This window comes from Lepisosteus platostomus, chromosome 3 (genome assembly GCF_059453375.1).
Source record: "Lepisosteus platostomus isolate fLepPlt1 chromosome 3, fLepPlt1.hap1, whole genome shotgun sequence".
In the NCBI taxonomy this organism is placed as follows: domain Eukaryota; kingdom Metazoa; phylum Chordata; class Actinopteri; order Semionotiformes; family Lepisosteidae; genus Lepisosteus; species Lepisosteus platostomus.
The window spans coordinates 8337348-8349942 of record NC_142613.1 but is presented as its reverse complement, the minus strand read 5'-3'; the positions used below and the strand labels follow the sequence as shown (position 1 = coordinate 8349942).

Here is a 12595-nt window from a genome sequence, read left to right as displayed (position 1 = left end):
GCAATGGGGCGGGGGTTCGGCTCCACTCACCCACTCGGAGTAGCCATCATGGAGAACTGTCCATTCTCGGCTGTCATTGCTGAAGGCCACGTAATATGAAGTCACAAAATCGTTGCTGGTGGGAGATGAATGGAAAACATACAGCTGATGCACAGAGGCAAAAAAAAAACAGGAAATTGTAAAATATCCATAGCTAATACAACAGTGACTGCTTTTGATGTTCAGTGCTTTATAACAGGAAGAGAGGACTAGGGGAGATCCAATACTAGCAATTCATTTACAAATCTTGTCTATGAACTGTCATCTTGGGAAATGGCACTGACTCAAGTTACAGTATGCGCTGAGACTGGGAGTTCTTTTTTCTCTATTGAGAAGCCAGAATCAATGCACCTGCAGTATCAACCCTTATTACAGTCGACTGATGCATTAAAAAGCCAGAAGATTATGAACCCAAGTTTAAGAGCGGAATAAATCGAATGTTAAAGTCAACAGGTTTTGCAAAATGAAAACGTTTTGTCCATCATAAACTTGGGACTTTGATATCTGCTGTTGGTTTGTGTGATGTCCTGTGGCTTGCGTTTGGTTTGTTCTAAATACTGCTACAGTAGCTTTCAGCTGGCCAGTGTGATGTAATGGGAGGTTCCTTACTGTATCTGGGAGTCCCTGCCCTGGGTGATAACTCCTGTGAACTCTGTCTCCCTGCGGGCATCCAGCTCGAACCAGTGCTGTGTCTCCTCGCTCTCAGCACACCATGCTCCCCCATACACTTCGGTCTCATCCTCCCCACCCTGTGAGGATGACTTCATTTGCCATGAAATCATTTGTCAGACAAGAAACCAAGAGACACAGAGCAGTGAGTATTGATGGTTTCCCCCATCTGGACCACAGAGGCCCATTCTAAACAGCATTATCCTCCACCGCAAAAGGGAAAGACTTTTTCATGTTTGATTACATTTTAAACTTTGTCCCTCCTGTTTTCAGTTGGACCGAAAAAGCCAACAAAATTTACTCATTTCCATTGGTTAAGAAACGTGTCTTTAAAAATAAATACTTGTTGTCCAGTGAACTGAACATAAGTGAATAATCTGCGCTCTCCGCACAATCCTTATTTTCTGGTTTCTGCTACAGGCTTCTAAAACATAGTTCTTTGACACTTGATTCAGATTCAATAAAAGCAACACAGATTCTACAATTTTCACTGGTCTGGAAGCTTAGCTTCAGCAGACATAGGTCTCTTTAATCTGCTACATCCTGGTAAGACTGGTACAAAGGTTCTCTTTTTATAAACAACCATTACAGGATGGTAGTGTACATATAGGAATTCAGATGTCCACTTCTGCAAGGATGTGGAAGTTTCACATAAAACCAGTAAATTGATGGTACAAGTAGTTGGCCTTAGAGTTGGAACTCCCTTTCCACTGAAATTCATTTTGTTCATCTTAATTACTGTAGTTTTGCTGCAACAAACATAACATCATTGCATGCACCACTAGCTATGTTGAACTGTATCCGTCATGCTAAATCTTCATGATTTGTGGTATTTGTTTGGTTAAAACATCTGTACCATATCAGCCAGTGGGCTATCAATACAAGCCTGCTCTGAACTCCCAGTGTTTGGTCTATCCCTATAAGACTGCACTGAACTCCTGCGTTCAGTTTATCGCTATGAGCCTGCACTGAGCTCCTGCGCTGAACCCCTGGCGTTCAGTCTGTCTCTACAAGCCTTTGCTGCTCTCCCTGTGTTTGCCCTATTGCTACAAGACTGAGCTGAGCTCCCTCTGTTCATTAAAAGCCTGCTCTGAGCTTCCGGTATTCAGCCTATTGCTACGAGCCTGTGCTGAGCTCCCTGTGTTCAGTCTATTCCTATGAGCTTGCACTGACCTCCTCCTGTTCGGTCTATCGCTACAAGCTCCCAGTGTTAAACCACAGGATTTAGGTGCTGCTTCATACCTGCATGTTGAGCCGTCCTCGCTGGGGGCCCAGGCTGTGGTCTAAACTGGAAGAGGCTAGCAGCTGGTCGTCATCAATGCGGTGGGACTCCATGCCTAGTGGGGGGCATTCTAGGAGTAAAAGCAGTTGAGACATGTTGGGACCCATGTTACATCATCTCCAGGTGGTTGTAGATAGTGCACAGAAAACAGAACTGTTCAATGTGTAGCCCTATCTGTAGCTACTTACTGTACATGAATCACAACTCTATGGTCAGGATGTTTCTTCCTATGATGTAAAATCACTAGTACAGTATGTTATTTTATACTAGGATTGTCTGAGACTGATTGTCCAAGAGAATATTGGGTTTTGAATCAACTAATATCTTAATATTGTCATTGTTTTAATAATTTAATCGTTCATCATTTTTTGGCTTTTATTCTTTGAGTATTTGAACATAATATTTACAAAACCAGCAATTTAGCTCCTGTACAGCAAAAATAACACCCGTAACTTCTATATTAATACCTAAATTTTCAATTTTGAATGTTTTCTTCAGAAAAGCGTAAATTCTGTTCCTAGCTGCTCTCCGTCTGTTCACTTGGATACTACTTTGTTCCAAAGCACGTGTTGCCTTCCTTAAACACTGGGAGCAGAGCCAAGCCATGGATGGTGAGTGGCAAGAGATTTATGTTTTATATTCTCTAGGGACCGTCTCTCTCGGTTTCCTGTCTATAGAAGTACAGCAGAGGTTCTGGTGCTGTGGTTTCCTCTTTTGCTTGTTGATCAGGGGAGCGTCTCGAGCCCAGTGACTCGGCAGGGTGACCAAGCTGAGGTCTCCCCAATCCTTCCTGTAACCCCAGCCTCTGTGACACTCAGTCCCTAGCAGTAATCATGACTCTTGTGCCTGCTTTCATGACCGTGGTCTTGTTCAAGTAAGTCTCACTCCTAATTCCTGACCAGACATGAGCCTGTAATTCCTCTCTGGAAACACTAGATATTCCCTCTTGGTTGGCACAGTCCGCAGATGTTGTAGATGAATTACTGTATATCTGGTTTTCCAGTGTAGCAAGAGCAGTTTATTAAAGGGCAATACTGAGATGTCTTGGTTAGAGCGCCAATGTGTGTGAGTTAGATCCATTATTATTGTATCTTAATATTCAAACAATAAAGTATTTAGTTTTGATCAGAAATGCAAATGTAAAATTACACCAGCGCTGCAAATGAAGCAGTGTTGTGCATAAATCTAGCATTGGTATGGCAACTAAGCGGATAAAATAATCTGCAGGATCTTTAACAAACAGTTTGACAAAAACTGCAAGTAAGCAAAATTGTACAAAACAGCATCAATTAAGTTTGGTGCTTTGAAAATTAATTCAAGCTTAAAAAATCTTTTTAAGGCACAAGAGTAGATCATTAAATGAAGGTGATAGATTTTTAGAAAGGTTAACAATGTCATCATATCCCTGGACCAATGGACAACTGATTTGGAGTCCACTAGTGTTTGGGATGCTGTAATCTTATCATGATTTATCATGCACTGCCTTGGAAAGTACTGTAGCAGTCTATCTCCAGAGAGCTCTGAAATTGCTAAGGGCTTATGAGAACATGTTAGATGTATGCTGGGATTTTATAGACCACACTCCTCTTCTGATCTAGTAATCAACAAGTCATGTTTGCCGTTTGGAAATGAGTGCCAGACAGTTACATTGAACAGGCTGGAGGCACTGCCAGAAACAACACAGTCAACGCCAAGAGCACAGAATCACTGTTGACATTAGAGCTCTCTGCCATTCAATTCAGCGAAGCTCAGCCCAGATCATGTTTTACAGGACATAAAGTGAGCATGATCCTGAAATTTACAATGATTGATCGTGCTTTTGTTTTTGCTCTAAGATGCTGGCTAATTGAAGAATGCTGAAGACTGACATTACATCCTGCAGCTATGATGGGATTGCCAGCACCCTTCCAGTTTCCCTGTTCGTAAACGTGTGGGAAACAGATATCCATCTGAACCAACAAAAGGCTATTTTCTCAGCGCCATTTCTTTTTGTTTTGCCATCGGATTCAAACTCTTGTTTCCTAAAAACCTGACTTCTGGGACCTGGGCTGCAGGAACAGGAATTGTGATCTGTGTTGGTTATTGGAAAGCACAGTTGTTTTTCAACAGGCAGTCCAGTGGTTTCTTATGTGAAGTGGCTGAAGAGGAAATGTCAAGCCTGTGCTTGTAACATCTGTTGTCTTTAACTCTTCGCAACTGGTTTCAAGTCACTCACAAAACTGTGAATACTGACTCCAAAAAACACATCTTTTATCCAACAGTTAGCCTCCCTCACCAAATTCCCAGTGTCCCTCCAGCATAAAAGACCTGTTGACTCTCTCCTTATGTGGGCACAGGTCTGTGCCAAAGGAGAAGTACAAACAGAAGTCCCACTGAACAGGTTTTGTGAGCTGCAAGCTTTTATGTAAGTTAACCCCAGGTGCCTGGTGATTTATCTATAGAGGGAGAATGTACACAGAGTTAATAATTGAGAGACACATTGTGCTTTTGCTTCAACGGTGCAAATTGCACAAGAACCTGCAGCACGTAAACAATAAATTTATGGGAATCTAATATTTTCACAGCAGATGTCCTATAGCATTTCTTGAAGGTGTGATAATTTTACCTCCACAAGATCAGAATATGACAATCACTACGAGAATGTCCTGATATTTGTGCACCATTACGCATTTTATCTGATCTGGTGCTGAGGTCACCTTGTCCGTGTTTTTCATCTGAACTCCAAATACTGCAAATTGTATATCTGCAGAATCCTCAAAGGGATTGTCGTGCGTTTTCTTTTCCTGGAAAAACAGCTGTATTGTAATATCAGCATGAGCCAGCTGTCTGACTCACTGCACAAAGCTGACTCAAGAATGTCCATCTGTAATCTATTTTTTGGATAATAAAACATTATTTCCAATTCCAAACCTCAACTCATCCACACATACAGACAGCAGACTGGGAATAGGTCAGACAGTATCTCACACCTAAAAAGAACAAACTCAGCACAAAGAGCAGTAAAGAAGGTAACAGTGGACACACAGTGGTTGATATACAAGCTCCCTCTGTATTTCACAGTCTTTATATCAGCCCCGAGGGCTAAAGGGACAGTCATAAAGCTCTTACTCTTTGGTTCAGTGTAGATTCTCTCTTTTGGTTTCGTCTCCCACTCTTCCTCCCACTTTGTCTCCTCTTTGTCTGTAATGGAAGATGAGGACAACAGGATGTCACTCGCCTGTGATTAGACTCCTTTCCAAACAAGCCATGACAGTGCCAATGTAGCAGAATAAAATGCAGTAGCTGTCGCAGTATGGCATATTTCCCATTCTGTACTGGTCTCATAGCTCTCAGGAGCTCTGAAGTATTCATTAAACTGGCACATACTGTACAGTATGTACTATATTCCTGCATGTATTGCATGTGAAAATTCAAGTTTGACCCCCTCAGCTCTGACCTGTTCAAACCTATAATACTGTTTATTGGATCTTGTTGATACAGGCTTGGGCTGCAGCCCTGCGCTCATCCTTCAGTGGCTCAGATTTGATAAGATCTTAGAAAGTACTGTACAATATGTTTTGGTGTGAAAACAAAGTTTGGTCTTACTATGTATGGAGTTTAAAAATGATGTGCAAGGCAAGTCCTTGCAGCAGGCATCAGTCAACAGCGGTTTCGGCAGCTAGGTTTGTGTTTATGAATAGATACGCTCTGTAAAAGTGGAGAGGGCGTAAATCTGACAATCCGAACATTATTTTGTCAACATGGACAGTTGAAGTCCTTCAGCATGAAGGCCGTTTTTTTCGGAGCTGTCTGCCCCACTGGAGAAAAGCCAATACCAAGTTGGGAATTTGACAATGTAGGGTAATATTGAAACCAACTGCCTTGAAAGTAATCTCAGGAAAGGGAAAAAAGCTTCTGGAGAGCTCGGTTTTGTAATACCGTGAGCGTAATGCAGAACAGCATCCCTTTGATTTGGTTTTGTTCTTTCAGAGCCAAGGAATGTGATGCTCATAAGCAGCAATTTAATCAGAAAATGTAACACAGACTGAGAAGCCACATGAGTACTCTTGAGGACAGAATTACGCTGAAGATGAGAACTGGGAAGGAGAAGAAATTCAAACTTTGTAAAATGCCGCACAGCATGAGCATTCCTGAAATGTTAAGTAACAGCACAGCTTCGCTTCGGCTTGTTTTCTGAAACATGGGGCCACGTTTTATTTCGTTCGCAAAATACCAGAGCGCCATTGTTGTGCTCCTTTCATTTCTGTCCAGGCCATGTGCAGAGATTTAGCAAGATGGGAGGGTTTTTAGCCTGACCCACGCATTTTACTATCCTTCAATGTTACTGATCTAACACAGGATTGTCCTCCAGCACTGTCCGCTGCCTGAGATCTGGTAAAACTCAACTATGATCACCCTGTACCATTACACTGTCATCCGTTAGACATCTTTCTTTCCGCCCTTGCCTGTCGAGAGAAATCGAAAACTTCCTTCCCTTTCACCCCCGTCCTCAAAGAAGTCAACACGTGGCAGCAGCTGCTGTTTTTATTAACTGTCTCCCTTTGCCCTTCTCTCCCTCTCTCCCTGTCTTCCCCTCTCTCTTCCACAGCCTGGATAAAGTAGAAAAAAAGGCAGCACGCTCCAATTCACAACCCCACGACATTCCTTCCCAAAATACTGCCTTTTTAAAAATTTGAAATATTTCCTGTACTTAGTTCAAAATAACGCATGGACCAGCATGTGAACTAACTGATTGTACATAAGTGTCCTCTGATGTGGTTACCGTTGCTCATTGTGTGAAGAGTCTCAGAGATCAGGGATCAGAGATGTTACTGAACAATGTTACAGAGCCATTGAGTATTATACGGTACTATATACACCCAGGTGGTGTGTAAGAATACAGTACCTCTGGACAGTAGGCAGAAAGATGCTAACAGGTGACACTGCTTTATATTACAAAGGAATGAGATGGATACAATGTAGCCCCAGGCTACATTGAGCAAATTGTATCTTTGAATAAATACATTTACTCACTTTTCTCTTCTTTCTCTTTTTTTGAGTCTTCTTTTTTCTCCTCTACCTTCTTGATTGCTAAAGACATACGAATCCCAGGGTTAGAGTAATGCAGAAAACTGCTGTTGGTCATTTTCTCAACCGGTTAGTCTATATTACAACCATCATCCTTGCAGCTCAAGAAGTGAGGCAAAGTTTTGAACAATGATTTCCAAAAGCACGACTTATCTGATGTTTAAGTGCCCAAATCTTTTTTTTAAATAATAAAGAAATTAGTGTTGTGTGAAAATGTGAAGGTGTTCAAGCATGTGTGAAAAAAAAATCAGATCGGACTGGGGAGGCACCTTCCATGGAAAAAAAAAGAGTGCTTTTCACTTGCCGTTCTTGCAAAGATTTTGCCATGAATTTTTATAATAGATGGACTTTGATATTTTTGTGAGCATCCAAGTATTAACCTCTTGGGAGGGTAAAACTAAGAAGCTCTTGTGTGGACATTAGCTGACACAAACAACAGCTTGTTTGAGCTTCTTACTGGCAATGTGTAGACTGAACTGTCAGAAACTTACGATCTCCGTAGTCGTACATGTCGTACCACGCGTCTTCGAACGGAGGAGGGGTCGGCTCCGCTGAGGCAGAACAGAGCAGAAAATCAACACAACAGTGTTCAGTAAAATAATGTTTGAGAGCTCGCTCTCATGCTTTTCTCTTCCTCCATTTGAGATTTCACACGGTTTTATCTAGCTGGAAATTTCTTCTTTCTCTTAACCAGGAGAATACTTTTTTACCCCAGTCTCTGTGTCGTTAATTGTACGGAATTACAAGAAACCGCAGAGTTAAAGGTCAGTTTAATACACGAAGAATGTGGTGCTCAACACGATCAAAATCCGTTCTGAAAAAAATAATTGTTGCCCTTAAGTCATATTCCTTGGATGATTATTTTAATACACTATTATATACACGGTACCAATGCCTAAAACTTTCATCTACAAACCTACCGCTCCTACTGCCATCAACACAGGTGAGTAGCACAATTCAAAGGTCTTAGCACAGAGATCAGCTCAGATGTACTACCGCAAACCTTTGAATTGGGCTGTGTTTTCACTGAGTCCCTCGGTTCTAATCTGAATTTGTCTTCCATCAGTCTCAGAACTGAGCCTCGGACCTCAGATTAGAGTGGTGTGATAACTCCCCTTCCCCTGTGATGAGTACCTGTAACTGCATGGCTCCAGTCTTCAGTGTAGGGCCCAGGGTAGATCTCTTTCTCTTCAGGCAAGGGCTCTGGAACGTCATCTGTCAGGGAGAAAAAGGACACTGGCGGTGGAACAGAATGGGGCAAGAGTTTTCTTTTGTGACAGGAGTCAGCCCTCAAACTTCTCTGACCTCTAACTGCTGCTCAACTGACTCCTTTCATTTCCCAGTGTTCAGACTGGGTTCAGGGATCTCAGAATTTCTCCCTGATGGTTTGCGTCTAGCTTCACAGGGGCAGCTATGAGTAAACAATTCGCTTGATACCTGCTCTAAACATGTTAGGCAATGGCTTGAGGATTAATAAATGCCATTGTGATTCTGAATCCTTTAAGTGAGGGGTTCCCAGTCCTGGTCCTGAAGGGCAGGTGTATCTTCACCAGCAGCCGCCTGAAGTTGTTGGTAATTTTGTCCTATTATACTAATAGTAAACTGATACAATTTGATAAGGGCTCAGCTGGACTGGAAAGCTGTACAAACACTGGCCTGCAGATTGAGTCTTGGAAACCCTCTGCTGTAAGGTTTTGGAGTACCAAAGGGTCATGCTTCACCAGAGAAGTGGTCTCTTGTGTCTTTGCTGCTGTGTCTGTGTGAGCCACATTGTGCTCCAACATGTTCCTTTGGAGACATTGAAAGAGTCACCGCGGCCTTCACAGAAATACATCCCAGTCAACGCCACACAGCCAGGCTCCTGAGCACTTTCCAAAGCCTTAGCTCCTAGATTTTATTTTACAAACGGCTCCTATAAATCTCACTCTTTTATGATTTTATTTTATTTTTTATTTTTTAAATCTCGCTCTTTTATGATATTGCATGTAAATAAAAACAGAATAAGTCTCCCTTACACTTTGCATCCCAGTAGTCATCTTTTTTCTCCTCCGTCTCTTTCATTGGATCAGGGGTTAAGGGCACTTCAGGTTTCAAAACAATATCCACTGCAAAATAAAAAGTAAGTTCAGCAGTGTTTGCAATGGTTAATAATGGTTACATGAACAGTTTGTGAAATACACCTCCTGGGTGTATTTTGGTTAGAAGCTTCAAATTGACACTATCAATATTGAATTTGTACCATTAGTAACAAGATATCCCTTTTTACTTTTCTGCTTTCCAAAGGGAAAATGATTTGACTGTAAAATTCCTTGATCTGTTAGGTTCCCTCTTCTAAGTAGTAAAACTGTTTTTTGTAGTGATAAGCAGACAAGGGAGCACCTGACTCCTCCCCAAAGATGGGAAAGTGCATCACAGGGTTACCCCCAGCAGTGCTGGTCCCCACTCACATAGCTGGGGTGAAGTGCTTCATATAGGGTAACAACAGCACAATGAGGACTTGACCCCACAGCTGGTCAGTTAGGGGTCTAAAGACTTACCCAATATGCTACACAGTACTCTTCTGTAAGGAGAAACATTACATTTTTCTTGCTCAACAGTGTAAGTGTTTTGTTGCACCATCCCTTCAGATGTCACCAAAGCAATGTGAGTTTGTGTTTAAAGCTTTGTTGTGCTGATTATTTTAGAAGCACCCCACCTTACAAACTTACACAAACATTTAATTCCAATCTCATGGCAAATAGACACATCTTTATTTTGTGCACTTTAAACACTTTAGACATCCATCCTAATATGCAAGGGTAGTATACTGTCAGAATGTGTGATGTTGACAGACAGGGGCTGATTTCATATATGCAGACCCTGTGCTTGTGTTCTAAGTGTTTGTGATTGTCCTTTACTACAGTATGATATTTCATTTATGGTCTTGCTCTTGCTCTTTGTGTAAGTGAAGAGTGGCCTCAATTAAGCTGTTTGAGGATCTCAAAACATCTCTTTAGCTTTCTGCAAAAATTCTGCCACAGTTAACTGCTTTGTGCAAATAATAAATCAGTGTGATTTTATATTTACTGTTAGTTGTTGGCAGTTCGACTCCCATTTATAATTCCTGTGGTTAAATTCAATATACAGTCCCAGGGAGTGCAGTTTCCCCAATTGTGTAGTTGTCTAGGAGATGTAGAAACAGCTGGTTGGCATTTGAGTTTTCTTTAATGACTTTTTTATTTATTGTTCCCTAATGCCAAGGGGGTGTTCCAAACAGAAGAACAGCTAGCTCTTACCTAGGTCTGTGTGGATTTCCTCTCTCTCAGCCACGGTGGGTGGTTCTGTGGGGGTCACTAAAGAGAAGCGGTAGTTTTTTAGTTCAGAATTAACCTCAGCGTGTCTAGATTCTTAAATGACAGCACAGTCAGTATTTGCAATTTTGTAACCTCCTTATGTCATGTAGCCTTCCTCTACATCAAAGTGTGTGCTGTCTCGTGCTGAAGGAGCAACATTCTGACAATGCTGTTCTGTCCCAGAGCTCGAGCAGTGGCTCCCATCGTTAACCATGGTGTTTGTGCCTTTTTTTAAAAGAGGAAAAAAATACCAGCCAGAAAATCCTTAATTAAAAAAAAAAAAACATTACCGAGTCATCCCTCGCCCTTTCTTGTGAACAAGCACACAGCAGCGCTGTACGTGACTTGAGATGTTTCCTAGGTAACAGAAAACCTCTCAAGCCGTGCCTGTTGAGATCTGTGACTAATAAGACCTCTGAACTGCAGGATGATGTTGGCAAATATTCCCGCATATTCCCTGTAGAGGTTCCGTGTGGAATTTGTTTGTTTCATGGTGTTGGATTGTACTAGCACAGTGTATGGGAAATCTACAGTAGTACTTACGGTTGTCCCAGCCTAACTTTCTGAGGATACGATCCTCTTCCTCCTCCAGAGTAGGGTGTTTTGTCGGCTGCTCCTCCACTCGCTCTTCCTCCTCCTTCCTTTTTGTCTCCTCCTCCACCTCCAACACCTTCTTCCCCTTGTCTGGTTTTTCTTTGGGCTTCTTGGTGGGCTTGGGAACCTTGGGTTTCTTGGAGGGCTTTGGGGCCTTGGGTTTCTTGGAAGGCCTTGGGGACTTGGGTTTCTTGGTGGGCTTGGGAGGTTTGGGTTTCTTGGTGGGCTTGGGCGCCTTCTGCTTCTTTGCTTTAGCCTCCTTCTCAGCTGCTTTTTTGGCCTTGGCTAAGGGTTCGAAGGAGAAATCGAAGAAAGAAGGAGGATGCATTCAAGCACGAGGATTTTATTCATCTCAAGGGATGCCAGGACAGCTCATAGACATACAGCACATAATCACAAAAACACAACACAGACATCACAACTACTCTAAAAAGATACATTGACACAACAGCAAGTTTGCTCATAATTGCTGAACACCAGACACCGGATGTGAAATACACACTATTAAGCACATAGTGAGCTGAGCTGACATGTCGCTGCTGACATGTCTATAGTCAAGATAAATATATTCCTCTTGTTTAGCAATCCATGGCTGGGAATACTGGGAATTCACATGTCTAGGGTTTAGAGACCTTCCTACACTAAACCAAAAAAATGGCATGAACGTATTTGCTTCCATGGTCCTTCATGATCCTTTTAATGTGTCAGCGGAGGTTACAGGACTACTTCACTTTGTGGGTAGGGCTTTGTGATATAGACATCTTAACCTTCTCCAATTTCCAGTCCTCCTTACTTCAGTCCCTCAGTGTTAAGATAGACATTGCATTTGTTGTTCATATCTTTCAATGGTTTCCACAGAAACAATAAGTTTGATTGCAACAGCTGTAAGTAATTCAGGAGAAGATGTGGCATTGACACAACTAGGACATTTGAATTAGAGTTTAGGAATTCAGGCTGAAGAACAACTAACAACAGCCGCTTTGACTCGTACTGTATAATGAATCCTTATTTATTTGATTAAAATAGGATTATGGACAAGCAGCTAGAAATGGTCTCTGAACGGCTGATGTCGGGTGATGTACAGGGGTTCTTTTTTTTAAAAGCATACTTCAGTCCTGATTCTGAGATTGAATTAGTTATTACTTGAGTTTAGGTTGTCAAATGGTTACAGCAACACTGTTGGGTCATGGCTTATACTGAGCTCACCCCCAGCTATTACAAACCTACTGTAAGTATTAAATAAAAGTATTAATACATGGCTCAAGATAGCAACACCATAAAGGCATAGCTAAAATTGCACTGCAAGGGCACAAAATGTAGATGTGTACTTGAGAAACAGATTCAGCAATTCTGACGCATAGAACATGAAGGTACAGTCCCTTGGAGATGCTGAGAACTTCACTGGTTCTAGCCATAATCCTGAGTCTTGAGTTGGGGGTTTGGGGTTTGTCATTGGGGTTTTCAAGTGGGGTCCTTCCATCATCAGTGTGAAGCCATGAGGTGGACTATTTGACTAGTAGCACAGCCTTGATTTGTGTTTAAATTGCCAGACTATTGTCAGGAGAAAGATTAAGGCGTTGTGGCAATAGACACTCTTATTGGAAATTATTGC

General features: G+C 41.9%; 1 protein-coding gene across 1 annotated transcript in view; it reads right to left on the bottom strand.

Annotated features, from left to right (window-relative positions):
* aebp1a (AE binding protein 1a) overlaps positions 1–12595 on the bottom strand; it is a 29610-nt gene that overhangs the window by 6927 nt on the left and 10088 nt on the right. Inside the window, exons 2-11 of the mRNA XM_088624218.1 lie at positions 10933–11268; positions 10333–10389; positions 9073–9162; positions 8192–8272; positions 7549–7608; positions 7004–7060; positions 5099–5170; positions 1951–2060; positions 649–800; positions 31–115 (exon numbers count right to left, since the gene is read on the bottom strand). Of these exons, the coding sequence (XP_088480344.1) occupies positions 31–115; positions 649–800; positions 1951–2060; positions 5099–5170; positions 7004–7060; positions 7549–7608; positions 8192–8272; positions 9073–9162; positions 10333–10389; positions 10933–11268 (1100 nt within the window). The remainder of the gene's footprint in view (positions 1–30; positions 116–648; positions 801–1950; positions 2061–5098; positions 5171–7003; positions 7061–7548; positions 7609–8191; positions 8273–9072; positions 9163–10332; positions 10390–10932; positions 11269–12595) is intronic.